At 51.2% G+C, this 17,342-nt stretch overlaps 1 protein-coding gene across 2 annotated transcripts in view; it reads right to left on the minus strand.

Annotated features, from left to right (window-relative positions):
• Window positions 1-17,342, minus strand: part of LOC308529330 (pancreatic lipase-related protein 2-like) — a gene marked incomplete at both ends in the record, with an annotated part of 87,251 nt that overhangs the window by 38,319 nt on the left and 31,590 nt on the right. The window contains 8 exons of one of the 2 annotated variants that reach the window (XM_081105376.1): window positions 442-560; window positions 3,787-3,906; window positions 5,436-5,555; window positions 6,696-6,807; window positions 7,507-7,641; window positions 9,457-9,582; window positions 11,257-11,411; window positions 13,730-13,778. In XM_081105376.1, the coding sequence (XP_080961502.1) occupies window positions 442-560; window positions 3,787-3,906; window positions 5,436-5,555; window positions 6,696-6,807; window positions 7,507-7,641; window positions 9,457-9,582; window positions 11,257-11,411; window positions 13,730-13,778 (936 nt within the window). Of the gene's footprint in view, window positions 1-441; window positions 561-3,786; window positions 3,907-5,435; window positions 5,556-6,695; window positions 6,808-7,506; window positions 7,642-9,456; window positions 9,583-11,256; window positions 11,412-13,729; window positions 13,779-17,342 lie in introns of those variants that run through there. The other variant, XM_081105377.1, reaches the window with a different exon arrangement.

Genomic DNA, 17,342 nt, shown 5'->3' on the forward strand with positions numbered 1-17,342 from the left:
TAGGCCTTTCACTCATTCACTCACTCAATTGATCAATTCATCTTCTCATCCATCCATCCATCCATCCATCCATCCATCCATCCCTACCTCCCTCCCTCCAATCATCTACTCATCCATCTAACCATCTTTCTATTCATCTATCCCTCTACCCTCCATCCATTCATTAATGCATCCATCTCACCCATGCCATGCAGGCATCCTTTGAGAATTTTTCAGAATGAAAAGGTGGGGATCTAGGGAAGGCCCAGCCGGGTCAGGTCTGTGCCATCTGCCGCCTGCCCACCCCGCTCCCCGGAGGAAGTAGGCTCTGTGAGGCTCAGCATTACCAGCACCTCCTCTTACTAGTCGTGGAGTTACATCTCCGCTTTGTTCCAAGCCATAGGGACAGAATTAACAACCACAGCGCCACCCCACCCTGCTCAGGCCCCTGGGGATACCCACGTTCTGAAACTCCTCATAGGAGGCACACGGGTAGCCCAGGAAGCCGTCAGGGTTGAGGATGCTGCTGGAGTAATACTTGTAGCTTCTCAGGTGATTGCAGGCTGCAAAGTCTCGGATTCCTGAGGAAGCAAAAGCCATGGGAGCTCACAGGAGACTCTCACTTTTGATGCTTGAATATTCTAATCTGAATAAGGAGTCACCTCCTCTTTTCATAGAGGAGTGTCAGCATTCCTGAATGCCTCAGTCACAATACCAAGTTCCTATAATTGACTTTGACATACATTGAGGCAAGTAGGAAATAGTTAATGAACAATATTTACAGCACATAGAGGTGGTATCTGGGGGGCTTCTTTAGTCATGGGGTTTGGCTCTGGTCACTTTCCTCTGCCCCCCACATGCCTGTGTGCTGACCAGGGCCTCCTCGGACCTGGGCAGGTGCTGGGGAGGGACAAGTTCTAACAAGAATGTGTGTCCAATCCTCCAGGGGCCAAGCTTCTGACAGAAGTGAAGGATGAGAGCTGGGGGCCTTGGGGAGAGTGTGAAAAATCTATACAGAAAGGAGAGACACACACAGAGAGAAAGAGGTTGGGTGGAAGAGAGAGACGAAGAGAGAGAGGCAATAGCTTTCAAAAGGAATCTTAGACTGCCAGCCAGTTGTGGAATGTTAAGGCCCAGATTGCTTGGTCTGCTGATTGTTCATGAGAAACCTGCATTGTGACTTTGACATGACAATGTTTCATGCTTACATGACAGCAGTGCATTCCCTCTTTAAAACCGCTCCCTGTGAAGGCCGACAACTGGCTACTGTGGACAGGGCTGGGCCAGAGGGCCCAGTTTGAGAACCAGAGACCATACCTACCTGGCCTGTCCAAGGAATGCAGCTTTTATGTGCCCAGGGCCCCAGGCTGAGAAATTCCTCCTCCTTGGAAAGCCTGTGGTCAAAGCAGTGGAGACCAAGGTCCCCTGGGCCCTAGGCCACTGTGTCACTGCATTTTATCTACCACCCTTTTCTTTAAACCCAAGTCCCCTTATTTGAAAATTTATGGGGTTTTGTTTTTGTTTTTTCATTTTTCCAGCTGCTTGGTACAAAACCTCCCATGGCGTGATGCACGTTGACCACAGACACACCTGGGGACCTCTTCTGGGAGGTCTGGGGGTCCTCTTTGTGCTGGTGGATTAGCTCTGCCTGCCCCAATGCCCAGCAACTCCGGCAACAGCACTTATCACCAGACAACACAACCTGTTTCCACCTTAATTGTTTCTTTCACCCAGAATTGCTGCCCTGGGATCCATAATAGAGGGGCAAGTGGATTTAATTGTTCCTCCAGGCCAGCGCCTGGGTGACTGGGAGCCCACACAATAGACGCACATCCTGTGGGCTTGTTCACTGTGAATTGCCTCGTTCATTAAAGCTGGGCTCCTTGCTATTATGTGGGCCCTGCTGGTGGCTTCTGGGAGGAGCAGCCTCATTGTGACTCTGTTCCTTCAGCTGGGTCTTCCCTGGAGTTACCTGGTGCTGGGCAGAGCGCTCAAAGGCTCCATTGGCTGACGGTGGATGTGGGCTACTGCTTTATCCACTCTACTCATTCACATTAAGCACATGGAATATTCAATGCCACAGAAGGCCTCTCTGCTCAGTGGAGTGGGCTGTACTGAGCGCCTGCTCTGAGCCAGCCCTGAGCAGGGTACAGGGGTGCCTGGGATGCCCGGGAAACTCCCAGTGGAGACAAATAAACACTAAAATGAAATGATGGCAGACTCAAAGCCTCCATGTACAGGGAGGAGATAAAGCCTGATCTCCGGGGAGAGGCAACAGGAGAAGAGCAGAGGCCAGACAAGGACAGGTGATGGAGGTGGTGCTGTAAGTCACCTAATCCTAGGGGGACTGAGCCTGTCGCTCAATTAAACGCAGACCTCATGCGGACGAAAAAGGCGCCACATAGTAAGCCTGAGAACCTCAGGGGAGGCCTGCATGGTGGCCTTACAAACTCAGAGGCCGAAAGTAACCACGTGGGGTGGGTTGAACATAAAAATTCCTAAATAAAAGCTGGTCATGGAGGGTAGTCCTGTCCCAGGCCTAGAGCTTCTTTGACAAAGGTCAATCATTTTCTTTTTTTAATCCTTACCTGAGGATATGCTTATTGATTTTAGAGAGAGAGGAAGGGAGAGAGATAAACATCAATCAGTTGCCTCCCATATGTGCCCTGACCAAAATCAAACCCAAAACCTTTTTGGTATCTAAGACAAAGCTCCAACCAACTGAGCCATCCGGCCAGGGTGACAAAGAATCTTTACCTTAGGTGAAACTGTTTTCTTTTTGCATCTAAGGAAACGCACCTTTTAAACATCAGAGTAATCTTTTCCAGATCCCTCAGGGCACCCCCTTATAAGAGCACCAGACCCCAGAACCCCTCACCGCGACCTTGTTCCCCAAATACCACCTCTACGTGCTGTCCATGTTGATCATTAGCTATCCTGTTCCCACCAATGTAAAAGAATGAGCCCCTCTATTTTACTTTTTATCCAATTCCAGAGATTTCCAGTTTTACTTTCCTCCCCCTCCCTAATCTACCACCCGTGGATTTCATGGAACCCCATGTCTCTTCTTTTTATTCTAATGTATAAAATAAGCTGCAAAACTGCCGTTCTCCGGAGCATGTTCTCAGTCTGTGAAGATTTTTCTTCCCAGTAATTGTCGTCAGTTTGTCTCCAATAAACTCATAAAAATTCTCTACAGGTTTAGAATTTCTGACACTGACACTCACAAGCCTCATCCCCCCTAGACCGCCGGGCCTCTGCCCGCTCTATGCACACGCTCCCTAACCCACGGATCCTGTACCCACTCGGTCCTTTTACCAGCTCAGTCCCTTTCCCGAACTAACACCTGCCCACAGCACAGGGCAATAAAGCCAAAGCCCTGCAAGTCTTTGTGGGCGCCCTTCAAGGACCAAGCAGAGCAAGCATCTGGGTTCGGGGTGGGCACAGCTAGAACTGGTATTTGCCAACATGCCCGTCCAGCTCAGGCCTCAGCATCCTCATGAGGGGGGATGACCCAGGCTGCGCACACAAGGGTCCCAGGTTTGATCGGGTATGAGGTTGGGACTTTGCATCCAGAAACGGAACTTTAATGTAAGGTGGCCTTGGGCAAGTTTGATAACTGTTCAGACCCAGTTTCTTCAGCTGTAAACTGGGGATAAGCAGAGTAATTCCCTCATGGCGCTGTGACAATGCCTGGGACAGAATGAACCGGACATGGAGGCAAATTCAGTGCTACCAGGGCACTGCCACGCATCCTGCCTTCTCCGCAGGGAGGGCACTGCCATCTTGCTTTGCTAATGCACGTACCTTCCCAGAGTCCATTTATATGAAAGAAGAGTGAAAGGATATTTTTGTGACATCCTGGCATTTGCTTTCCTCCGTTTGGATAGAAATCCAGATGGCCCACCTTCTGGCTCATTCCAAAACCTGAAACATCGGAAGCAGAGGTGAGCAGGGAGGGAAGGGGTCCCAAGGCCAGGTCATGGCCCCAGAGAGCGTCCGAATCCTTCGCACCAGAGCGAGAATCTTCTTGGCAAACTGTCCCCTCAGCACAGCCACCCCACCAGGATTTGTAGATCCCTCTCTAAGATTAGCCCATAGCAAGACAAGGAAGAGGGAGCGAGCACAGGCAGTGAGCATGCCTCCATGTGTATTTGAATGTGTGTCTGTCTGTCTGTCCTGGGAGGCTGTGAACAATACCGATATCCCCTGATACCATTATGCATCATAGACACCTATCAGGACTGGTGCAATTCCCATTCCTTTACTCATTCTGAAATTTTGATTTCTATGTTAGAAGGTTATATTGAGATCTCATTGTTGTATTGAGAGCCCAGCATAATGGCTGGATGCTTTGGCTTTTTAAGCACACAGACCTGTGATCAGATCCTGGTCCTATTTACACACTCCATGATCTCGGGCGATTACAAAAGCTTTTCAAGCCTCAGTATCTTCAGCTATGAAACAGTAATAATAATGCCCACTTTCTAGGGTTGTTACCATGATTAACGAGCGAGTATGTACAAAATGTCCAATGCAGCCCATGGTAACCATCACTAATATTAAAAACATACCCTTTGTTGGCATGTTTCATGAGGGGTTACATAAGAAAATATTGAAAAAAGAACATTGAGTTTATGTGATATTAATTTTTTACGTAATTTTGTTTACTTTAAATTTTCATTTCCTTAAACTAAGAACAACTCCCCCATTTATTTTAGAAGCATTAAATAAAGGAATATATTTTGTTTCCAACAACACAAACTATAGCCAGTTTCCACAAAAGAAGTGAGGAAAATATTCAAACAATAACTTTGCATTTTGCAAGTATAGGTGAAGCATCCTATAGAATAAAACCCTAACATGCAAATCAAACAACAGAAAGACCAGTTGCTATGACAGGCACTGACTACCAGGGGGGCATACGCTCACGCAAGAGCTGCCCCCTGGTGGTCAGTGTGCTCCCAAGGGGGGAGCACCACTCAGCCAGAAACCTGGCTCACAGCTGCAGAGCGAGCCAGAGCCTCTCCTGCCTCCAAGGGAGGTAGCGCTAAGGAGGAGTGAGCTTGGCTTCTGGCTGGTGAGCACAGCAGTGGTAGCAGAAGCCTCTCCCGCCTCTGCAGTAGCACTGAGGACCCTCAACTCCTTCCTTGGTCCCCCTCTCGCCGCCCCCCCCCCCCGCCACCAGTGCAAGAATGGATAGTGGAGATAGGGAAGGTCACAGGGTTGAGGACTGAGCAACAGCCTTCCATTGGCTACACCAGTGTATGTCTGACCTGCCTGGGGCCACAGGCTGATACCACTGGCGCTGGGCTGGCTGTTTATTTGTAGCTGGCACCCACTTTGACTGGTTGGCATCCAAGCTATTACTGTAGTTAACCATGTTGAATACCACCCCTGGACCTACTCTTACCAGGTACAGCCCTGGTCACCAAGAGGTGGAGTGAGGAACTCACCAAGGTTAGGGAATGTAGGTGAGGTGTCTGTGTGAATCACATCCACAAACATGGCGTCCGACGGGTCCAGCCGCACCTCCTCGGGCGTGCCCTGGAAGCCTGGTTCTGCCGGATCCAGTCCTGAAAGGGGGAGGTGGACAGTGACAAACCAGGTTCCAACCCTTGGACCCACAGAATCCATGCAGCTTTCTGCCTGAAGCAGGGGCTGTGCCCAGCTCATCTTCAAAGAGAAGCAGAGGGTGGGAGGAGCATGGCCCACAGACTCAGTGACCTATATTCCAGCCCAGGTTCTGCTCAAGGTCAAAGGCATGTCTTCCCTGAGCATCAGTTTCCTCATCTGGAAAGTGGGAATAACAGCAACCTACCTAATGGGGCTATTGTGAAAACTCCACGCAAAGGTATAAGAGAAAGAATTTTGCAATCTGAAAAAGTCTCCGAAAACATAATCCATGAATCCCCCATTCTTCTCCCAATGCCTAGCACACAGCCCTGGGCAAAGGAGACAGCATCACACTGTTTGCACAGTGACATACACACGGGACTCAGCGGTGTCTGTGTCTATGTCTTGTGTGCCTTCATTTCCCTAGAGATTCATTCATTCATTCTTATTATCTACCATGTGCTTCCTGTGACAGGTCTCAGCTACTTTCATTTTCTGCCTGTAGCTGGCACTGCCACATCAATTAATATTTGTGGAACTGATGAATTCGTATTAAAAAACCATTTCACTGTTCAAAAATCTGCCGTACTCTAGCAATAGTAATCCTGAAGTCATGAGTTGAATGTGCTAGTTATATTTTCTCCTTTTTATTTTATTTTATTTTTTAATATTTTATTGATTTTTTACAGAGAGGAAGGGAGAGGGATAGAGAGTCAGAAACATAGATGAGAGAGAAACACTGATCAGCTGCCTCCTGCACACCCCCTACTGGGGATGTGCTCACAACCAAGGTACATGCCCTTGACAGGAATCAATCCTAGGACCCTTGAGTCTGCAGACTGAGTCTCTATCCACAGAGCCAAACCAGCTAGGGTTATTTTTTCCTTTTTAATAAACCTGTTTTCATTTACAATCTTATATGTTTTATAATTTACATGAAAATGTATAGTCAATTATTTTTTAAATCTAAGTATGGCAGCACCTAAAATCAGTGTCCCTGGAGGACCAGAGGGGGCGAACTTGGCCATGAGAAGTGCCTGTGTCTGGGCTTCCATTACCCTGAAGGCCCGCCCCTGTCACCCCAGCCCTGCAACCCTTACCTGTGATCCTGCCCAGGGAGCCCCCCAGCCTTCTGCCAGCCTCGCCAGCTGCGTGCGCGCCCAGGCTGTGGCCAATGACGTGCACGTTCTCCAAGCTGTAGCCCATCTTGGTCTGTGGAAGGATGGCTTGTCAGGGCCCCCAGGCCCCGTGGGGACGCCCTGGCTTGGGGAAGGGGGTGGGGAAAGGTCTCTGGAGGAATGACCTGGCTCTCGGACCACCTAGGACAGCGTGACCGGACCCTGAGCCACTACATTCTCCGAGTCCCTGCGCGCGGGCTGGTGGGGCTGGAGGGAAAAGGGGGGAAATGGGGTAGCGACAGTGTGGACCAGTGGCCTCTGTGTCCACGCAGGCGGCCTGGGGAGCCTGGCTGGGCGCTGCCTGCTCGATCCACAGCCACTGTGGCTTCCCTCCCCTCCCACAGCGCCTGGGCCTGCCTGGAGAGCCTGGGTAGTGGGCCCAGCTCTAGGGTGCTCAAAATAGACCTTCCAGAAGGCGGTAAAGGGCGTTCCCCTTTCTGAGAAAGAAGACTCATCTTCTGGGCTGACCATTCCCAGAACAGCCTCCAAGGACGGCTAATTTCAAAAGGGGAAACCGAGGCCCAAAGTGGTTCCTTTGCCCCAGGCACCACTAGGAATCTTCAGGACACTCCAGGAGGGGAAGGCTGCAGTTTCATTTTAGGAAACCCCCCTCTGTGTGTCCAGGCTTCCAGGCCCAGCCCCTGAACACCAGTCCCCAGGCTGCCTCTGGGCCCACGGGGTCTGCCTGCCCCCTCAGGGCCCTCCCCACAGGATGGGGCTCAGGAGGATTTACCGACAGCTCTTGTATTAAGAACGCTGTCTCAGCTCCCACGACTCGAATGTTGTGGACGGCTTGGTTGTAGCCTGTCCTGGCCCCACGCCTCCAGTCCACGCAGATGCAGTTCACCTTCTCCACCTTAAACATTTTCTGGGGAGAAAAAACAAGAGGGAGAATCCAATGTATTAACAGGCACAGGCCGCACACTCCAGAGACAGGAATTCACAGCCACCAAGCATCTCATGTGTGTCAGAGTTTTCATATTCCTCCCACTTGTCCTAATCCTCACCACTTCACCAGGAACTTGGTACCGGATCCCCACTTCACAGACGTGAGCACTGCGGCCTGGATGGAGTCAGTGACTGGCCTAAGGTCTCCCAGGTGGTTACTGACACAGCCAGGCAGAAACAGGATCGCTTACTGCATCAGGGCCTAGCCCACTGTGATGGGAGGGCCAGATCCACCTGCTCATATAAATCAAGTTTTATTGGGAACAGGCACACCCCTTTGTTTACATTCTCTCCCCTCTGCTTTGGAGCAACAACAGGGTTGAGGGAAACCATATGACCTGCAAACGCTAAACTATTTACTCCCCAGTCCTTTACGGGAAGTTGGCTGCCACTTGTACTAAGTTCGCTGCCACTGTACTGGGTGCTGAAGCCACGGGAGGGCTGCTCTTATGTTCCCAACAATGCGTAGGGGGAGCTAGAAGGTATTAACAGACAGGGTGACATGTAGATGGAGGGGCTACAACTCTGCCCACATGTGCATCTTTTATATTATGTGGTGTGGGCGCCGTGTGCTGCCCAAGCTCAGACTGGTCCCGTGATGGGACCAAGTAACTGTCAGAAGGAGCCACTGCAGAGCCTGTGTTCACTGGAGGATGGCCTGGACTACCCCGGGGAGTGAGGCAGGGAGGAGTGGCCTGGAGGCCGGGGCCTGGGAATGGACACGTCCCCCTGACTTTCCCAGCTCCACGTTCACATGGTGTCCTTCTGGGACTTGGGGACACGTGTGAACACCCAAACCTCCAGAGGAGCAGCCCACCCTTGGGAAGAAGCTGCCTGAGGTCTCCCCAGTGCAGACTAAGCTGAAAGCCAGCCCCTGGGCTCCTCTAAAGACTAAAGCTACAGACACAAAGTTGTGGTATTTTATAGACAGGACACCTGGCTTTGCATTCCCACCTCTGGATTCAAGTCTGGGCAAGTGTTGAACTTCTCCTGCCTTAATTTCCTCATCTATAAAATGGGAAAAATAACTCTACCTTCCTCACAACATTGCTTAGGGGGTGGGGGGGGCGGTCTAATGAGACAAAGACTGTGAAATAATGATCACAACGTCGGGCTCAGAGGAAGTGCTCAGAAAATGGATGTTATGAATGATGATTCATCCCTAACATTCCTGATACCTTCAGAACTGCGCCATCCAATACTGTGGCCACTGGCCCCATGTGGTTATTTACAATGAATGAAAGTCCATACAATTTAACAGTCAAGTCTTTGGTCAACTCCCCGCATTTCAGGTGCTGGGTGAGCGCAGGGGAGCAGTGGCTCCTGGTTGGGACATGACGCCAGGGAGCCTTTCCGCCCTCACAGAGAGCTCTGGAGGACAGCAGGGTTTCAGGGGCCACGTTTACGTGGGTTTCTAATGTCACACGGGGGCTTTACTTAAACCACCCGAGACCAATGACAGGTAATTTGCTGATGCCTCTGCTTCTGGGGCGTTTGGATTGGGCTCTGGGTCTCTTTGGTCTCCAGAAGAGAGGACGGGCTACAGGTCTGTGGGTCGGGAGAACTTGACAGTGGACGCTCCGGAGGAACCAGGGTTTCCTCGGAGTTTTGAGGAAGAAGCATCTGTCCCTGGACGTTCTCAGTTCCCAGTCTCAGGGGCAGTGACTTGGAAAGTGTTTGAAGCTGGGTGCCGGGTGCTGGTCTCAGCAGGGAGTGGCCTGGCGTAGGGCCCTACCTTGCACATGTCCGTCAGCCATGTCTCCTCCCCCTTGTCTATGAAGCCGTGGATGATGAAGCGCGTCTTGCGGTCCAGTTGGAAGTTTGAGGCGTTCACGGTCGCCAGGTCGGTGGAGGAGATCCTCTGGTTAAAGTGGAAAAGGTGAATTGGGACGTTGGCCTTTCTAAGCCAATGGCCTGTGAGAGCCAGTTCCAGGGAGACTGGGTCAGGGGATCAGCTCCCAGGAAGTGGGTGGGGCTAGAACAGGAGTTCCTGACTTGGGGTTTGAGGACAGGATTCAGAAGGTCCACATTCATGGACTTCCTAGCATTTCTGTTAATTATGAAATTGGCAACAAGCCACCATCATTGTAACAGCACTCTGTCACCAATGGGAGTCACGGGTATTTTCCTGTCACAGGACAGTGGTCGCAGATGTCTTAAAAATCAGTTATTCTCATTACTATTTGTAGTGGCCGTAGTTAGACCAACCCGTGGATCTTGTTATTTAGTGAGATAATAATAAAGCAGCATAGATATGACTGGGACATGTATTTATCATTTCAAATGTTCTGGTAACTGTTTTTCAATCTAATTGGTTTACTTTGCAATCCAATGTGTTTTATTTCATGCATTTAAGTACATTATCCTGAGAAGGGACCACTTGGCTTCCCCAGATGCTGGAAGATGTTTCTAGAACAGAAAGAGCGAAGGACCCCAGGCCAGAAGCACCAAAAGTAGGGTAGATGGGGCTCAGTGGAGGTGAGAAGGGCACCTCAAGCTTGTAGCACTTAACAACTGATGCCTTCGTACCAGGGGCCACTTGACCAGCCCCCTGGGCACCATGCCTGAGGAATGATCAGAAGATAAAAACAGCCCAACCACCAGTCCAAGCGGACTCCCAGTTGTTGGATCTAAGGGGACGTTTGTCACCTAGAATCCCACCGCAGCTGACCTCAGGGTTGGTCGGTCAGTAACAAGCTATCCAAACTCTCAGGGGGTAGAGCTGTCAGCAGCTGAGCTCTGAGCACATTCTTCCTGGTCACTTGTAAGCACCTGGAAGAGCCTGTCCTGCCTCCACCCGCAGGCCTTCTGGGGACTGGAGGTCACTCCCAGGACCCTTTTTGCTATTGTAGTTAGATGCCCCTCTCACTCTTGCCGGAGTGGTTTCGTGGCGAGAGCATGGGCCAATGCACCGAAGGCTCACAGGTTTGATTCCTGGTCAAAGGCATGCACCTGGGTTGCAGATTTAATCCCAAGCCCCAGTTGGGGCTCATATGGGAGGCAACCATTCAATGTGGCTCTCTCACATCAATGTTTCTCTCTCTCTCTCCCTCTCTCCTTCCATCCCTCCCTTCCACTCTCTAAAAACCAATGGAAAAAATATCCTCTGGAGAGGATTAACAACAACAACAACAAGTCCCTCTCCTATATCTGTCTTCTGGCTCATCAGGAAGGACTTATATCCCCACCCTCATTCCCTGAGCGGCTTCTCTCCTCCCACCCCCAGTGCAGAAAGAAAATGGACACACCAGGCCTGGATTCCCCATAAATGCTGCTCCTACCCGCTTCCTCCCAGGATCGGGGGTCAGTGCCAGGAAGGCCTGTGCACAGTGTGTAGAATGTGGGCGTTTCTGGGCCCCGCACCCATAGACATCATCAGGGGTTCCCGATCCTGAGACCTAAGGTGGCTGCCAGTGGAGAGGGAGCATCGCCCCGACCTCCCCACGGCCCTGCCTTTCCCTTAGACAACCGCGTGCAGACGTCAGTGTGGGCGCCCCACTCCACCTGCTCTGCAGTCCCGCCAGGCCCCTCTTACTTGGAAGCTGTTGGGATTCTCATTTGTGTAGAGAAGAAACCGGGTGTTGATGTCCTTGGGTGACCAGGGGAATAGCTTCAGGGGCCGCTGTAAGATCCCCGTCCACGGCTTCTCATCAGGGAAGCAGCCAAAAGGTTGATAGCAGACCTGCTTTCCTGGGGCAGAAAGAGCAGCACACGGGACACTGTGAGCTAGAAAAGGAGCAACCTCGCCTCAGCTACACAGGAGGCGTTTCCGGGTGCAGGCCGGGCTGGCGAGGCCAATGCTTGGTTCCACCGGCTGTCAGTGCTCCCCAAATGCCACGGAGACAAGAATCGCCTGTTCACACTCCCAGCGCCTCCCTGGGAGAGCAGGGGGGCACCAGGAACTGCTTATTCATGCTGATTTCACCCTGATCATCAGGCCAGAGGGGGATTGGTTGAGCTTCCTGGGAACTTTCTGCCTTAAAAATACCTCTTCCGGGAGAGCCCCAGACGGCCCTTTACATGCCATCACCCGGCATCAGGGATGACAGCGCCTGTGATTCTGTAGCGCAGAGATGCTGCTGGGTGGACCCTGACGCTGGCGCCACACCCAGCACAGCAGCCGATCCTGGGTGAGGTCCAATCCCCTTGTCTTCATGTCACCCCTTGATGCACATTGTCCCCCAATTATTCTCTGCCATTTCAGGTTTTCCCTGTTGTTCTCAGAAAAAGTACATTTCTTAGGGCCAGGGATGACTGAGTTTTGCATCATTCTGTATACAGTAGGGGATCAATACATGCAACCGATCATCCAAATAACCACGTCCACATCTGAGGGTCCTACCTCTAGTTTACAGCACAAGCATTTTCACAGAGAGCGCTCAATGAGGGCGCATGCTCAAAGCCAGAAGATTTCAATGGCTCTTCTCCCTTAGGCTTCCTCAACTCTGAATCAGATGGTGCCAGAGGTTGGCCATTCACTCAAACACTGACAATAGTCATCAATTTTTAACACCTGAAGCAAGAGTAGACTGTTTACTCTGTGCCGGATACCACACTAGCGCTTCACCACCATTATTCCCTTTTAGCCTCAAAATAGCCCATGAGTAAGGAATTACTTCCATTTTACAGATGTTAAAACCAAGGCACAGAGAGACAAAGTAAGCTGCCCAAGGTCACAGCCAATGGTGGGCCAAGATTTGAATTGGGGGAGTTTAATTTGGAATAAAGCTAGGCACTGAGGAGCTAGACACATCAGGTACAAACCCTGCCTTGAGGAGGGGAAATCTAACAGGGAAGGAATCATGATGACCTTGACTTCCTTCCAGGGATAGGGACCAGTCCCAGATGAAGAGCTGCTGAGACTAAAGCAAGTCTTGCTTCAGGTGGTAAATGCAGGAGCTTGAAGGCCAGGATCGGGCACGAGGGCTGTGAGGTGGATAGTGAGTGGGAGGTGCTAGTGAATATGGTGGGGCTTGTGCTCCATGAAGGTGTTTAGGGGAACCCAGTGTGGGTGGCTCAGAGGCAGGAGAGCCTGGGAGAGGTGGGGGTTGGAGTGGGGCAGTACAGGGGTGGTAGGTCTGAGAGGAAACAGGCATTCTAGTCTTGGGTGACAGTGGAAATGAAGGGAAGGGTGGAGAGATGGGGTAGGGAGTGGTGCCTGAGCCTGGACAAGTGAGTGTGAGGTGTGGTGGGAGGCCCTGGTGTAGCTGCCAGGAAATTGGAAGGGAGACAGTGGAGCCAGGGGAGCAGAGGCTGGGCAAAGGGGAAGCCACAGGAAAAGGGCGAGGAGAGCGCCTGGAGTGACCTCTGTGGGATGCCCACATTTAGGGCAGGAGGAGGCAGCAGAGGAGCAAAGGAGACCAAGAGGGGCCAGAAAGGCCCGAGGAGCAGCCAGACCTGGGAGGGGGCTCTGCTCTCCAGAGTCAGGTCCTGCTGCGTGACCAAGATGGAAGGGAGGCCAAGAGTGGGCTGGGCGAGGTGAGGAGGAAAGGAGGACTCGTGGTGCAGAAGGAAGCCCAGCAGAAGGGAGGCCAGAGGAAAGACTCAGATTGGAGCTGGAGAGACAGAGGTGGCAACAGTGGGAAGAGTCATGTGGAGGGAGGGACAGGAGGGGGCATTCATGTCACAGGCCCAGCAGGACAGTTCTCCATGTGGCTTAGGCTGCAGACACGCACTTGTCCACACAAGGTACTGAGGTGTTGGGGGCCTGTGGAGAGCACTGTCCCCCAATCAGCTGCCCAACAGCCTACCACTTGGGTCACCCCATCACAGCCAGTTGCTGGAGGAAAAGGGCGGGTAGGTCCCCAGGGTCATCTGTGTCCAAGATGTTGCCCTGTGTTTGCTACAGCATCAACACTCCCCCAATGGTAGCAATTGTTGTTTTGGTTGAAATATTGATAACGCTGTTCGTTATGATGATAATGATGATGAGGCCTCTAGCTGTACCTCTCACAGGTCAGCCCAGGCACAGTTCCTTCCTCCCCACGGGGATAGGACAGCACCCTCACCTCTGACGGTGGCCAGCAGGAGGAGGCCGATGATGCAGGAGGGCAGCATCTACATGGATGAAAACACAGACAGTGGGGACCATCGCCCAACCCAGGCAGGGCAGGGGGCCTGGAGCCCAGGGAAGCCCGGTGCCTGGGTCCCATCGGGCTGTCCCTCCAGGTGGGGACGCTGAGGCTGAGGCCTCCCCACACAGGGAGAGGGCAGCACCTCTGTGGAACCCGGATGCAGGATCCTCCCAGCACAGTGGCTGCTCCCTCTGGGCCATGTCCCTCTGGCTTGCCCACCCCGGCCTAGCTCCCTGCCCAGGCAGAGCCATGACTTACTGTAAGACACCAGTGCTCCACTCAGCCACACTGTGGCCGTGGCCTTTTATAAACAGGCTTTATCCTTTGGACTCTTTAGAGGAAAGGACAGGAACATGGATAAGTGTGCTTTGCACTGAGATTATCATAAATGCATACAGTCAGCTGAGCAGGGAGCAGAGCTATTTAAAGTGAGATCAGAGGGGGGGAAAAACAGACTTTGGGGACAGATGTTATATTGGAAATTAGCAAGCTAAACAGAGGACGCTTTAATCAGTAAGCCAAATTTGAAGTCTTTATTACACCGGAGGTCTCAGATGAGTTATCTCCAGAGTCTGAGCAAACAAATATGGAGGAAGCTTTCCTTTTATACCTTCCCAGTTCCTTTGTCTGCCAAATATGCAGTTTCCGGAACTTTTGCCGGCTTTACAAAGAGCCCTATGTAGTGGGAGATATTTTGCAGGAAGCTTGTAGCCTTGAGCACAGTACCATTTAGATAACTCAAACACACCTGGCCTGGCAGTAACCAGGGATGGCAGCAGAGTGGCTTGCAAGGCCAGGTAATTGAGCTTCTTTTCCCTATTATTTGAGCAAGTGTTTTTACAGAACCAAGAATAGCGGAGTTAATTCATAGAACAAAGGACCATCTATGTTTAGTGGAAATTTTCAAATAGCAGTTTTTGCAACATCGAGGTTATGGGAGCAAGATGGAGTGCCTATGCTTCACAGGAAAGGACCCCATTAATCTGAATCTACATGTTCAGCTGACAAAGATTGTGTTTCCGAGGTGACAAGAGGGAACACCAAGCCTCCTGTTCAGAATCCCTTCGGAAACTGGAGCCCAAGCCCGTCTTGGTGCCTGTAGGTGTTGGCAGGAATGGGGTCTGTAGGTTTGCTGTTCCCGGAGGCACCTGGGTATGAGGACACGCGTCTCCTCTTCTCTGGGGTTGGGCTGGGTGGAGAGCCGCCTCCAAAGGACCTGGACAGAGAACAAAAGCAAAGGCAACCCTTTGTTGAGCAAGAAAGAGTGAAACAAACACTGTTTAAAGAGATAGCTTTGTTTGGAAACCATATAGTCTTTTTTCAAAGAATGTCCTAGCTGCGTGGCCAGTACTTTGTCCTGGAGATAAGAAGGTGGAGGTGGCCCGGCCTGACTCTTGCAGGATCGGGGATCAAGCCTGCAACCTGGGCATGTGCCCTGACCGGGAATTGAACCGTGTCCTCCTGGTTCATAGGTTGACAATCAACTACTGAGCAACACTGGCTGGACAGAATTTCTCTCTCTTGCTCACTGAGTTCCAGGCGCACAGGCCGGGCTGGCCTTGTGTAAACTTTTTGAAAGTGCCCACCCCGGGGTCTTTGCATATTGTTTCTTCTTCCCAACACATACCATCCCCACTCTCTTCTGACCTAAGTCAAAGTATCCCCCTTCCTCCAAGAAGCCTTCCTCACTGCCCAGAGTGGGACCAGGTCTTCCTTACAATCTAATCATGTTACCATTTTCCTTCCATGGAACATATCCCAGCTGGTAATCATATTTCAGTGACTGTTTGTTTAGCCCTTGCCTTGGTGGGAGGGTCGAAGTGTGGATGGTCATTTCTGTGTGGCCAGAGCCTAGCACAGGGTTCTAAACAGGGTTGCCTTTGCTTTTGTTCTCTGTCCAGGTCCTTTGGAGGCAGCCAGTCAATCCCCGGAGAAGAGGAGACGCATGTCCTCATACCCAGGAGTCTCCCGGGAACAGCAAACCTGGCAGATATCTTGATCACTGTGGGATCAGGCATTGCGGGAGGAAAGGATGGGACCTTGGAATCTAACGACTCATGGGCTGGTGAGCTGGGTAACTTCTAGATCTCTCCTGCCTCCCCCTCCCTGCCCGGTGGCTGGAAGGATGCTTCTGTGACCTTCCTTGGTCTTGCCCTTGACCCTCTGGTTGGGTTCAGCCAATGGGAGGTGCCTCAGGGAGTTCAGAGGGGAGGAGGAAGGGTTAGAGTATTTCTACCCAGGCTCCCTCCCATCTGTGCTGGCATTGGGCAACGTTGCACTTCTGTCCTGAGGACTGCAGCTCCTGTCAAGCAGCTGCCTCCCATGGCCCCAGCTCTTTCCATGTTCCTGTGACAGCTCCTTCCCTCCCTCCAGGCTTCAGGCCACCAGTATGTCAGAGCTTCCAGCCGCTGCTGAGCCCTGTCCACTTCTGTAACGAGTCCCTTTGAGTGGGCCATCTCTTTGCCTCTGGGGCCCCTCACAGGTGCAGCTGGACACTGGACTGCTCTGACCCCCCGAGGGTGGATGTGGGTCAGAGGCCTGGGGTCCCTCTGGGGGATTAGCTAGGCTCTCGGCACCTTCCTTTCCTCACTCCATAATGAGGATGTCGGTCCTTATCAGGGAAGGTTCAGAATTGTGTAGTTGTTGGGCTTCTGGTTTTGTAGCCCACACTACACTGAGTGGCCAGATTATTATGACCACCCAGTCAGTACAATGAAGTGAATTAGTTATGCAAATAATAATAATAATAATAATAATAATAATAATAAAGTCTTGAGAGTATTTGCTTAGGAAGTTTTCCATATTCAGTATTTTTGGAAGTGTCAGTGAAGTACTGATGGGGTGGTCATAATCATCTGTCCGATCAGTGTAGTAGCAGCCAACCTATTCTGTGGTTTGGTTGTAGTTTTTGCCAAAGGTTTAGTACATTATCTTCAAATACTCAGTGGGTCCCATCACCCATGCCCCCCCTGGTTCCCGCCACAGATTAGTCCAGGAATCAGGGATCTGCTTGCCTGAGTGGCATTTCCTCTGATCAACAGCCACCAGCTCCTGCCGGGGTCCTCCCAGGGCCGGGATGTTCACTGGGCTCCTGGACCCCTGTGTCCCCTGAGTGGAAACCAGGAGTCAGATCTTCGATGAGAAAAAGAGATCTTTGATGACAAAAGGGAATTATGTCTTTGTTTTCATGGAGTGAAAGTTAGGCTTGCTTTCATGAATGTAGGGAACACACCACAGCCATACCTGTCACCTTAGACCAGTAGAAATCTCAGACCTCCTCACACTCATGACATTCGTTACCAACGGCTGGAGATGATGCTACTGCGATCACTACTCTACCATGATTGGGATTCTTAGAGCCACCACACTGTCTGACACGCTGCTGTTCAATACAGGCCTAAAGGAACATGCTATTGCACAAATGGGTTCTTTTTACTATTTGGATACTATTTCAATATAATTCATTTCCTCTGTCAGCTCCTGTATTTTATTTTACATTTAAAAACGTTATTCTGATTTTTGAGACGGAAGATGGCGGCGATATAGG

This window comes from Myotis nattereri (assembly GCF_964212035.1).
Source record: "Myotis nattereri genome assembly, chromosome: 13".
Taxonomy (NCBI): domain Eukaryota; kingdom Metazoa; phylum Chordata; class Mammalia; order Chiroptera; family Vespertilionidae; genus Myotis; species Myotis nattereri.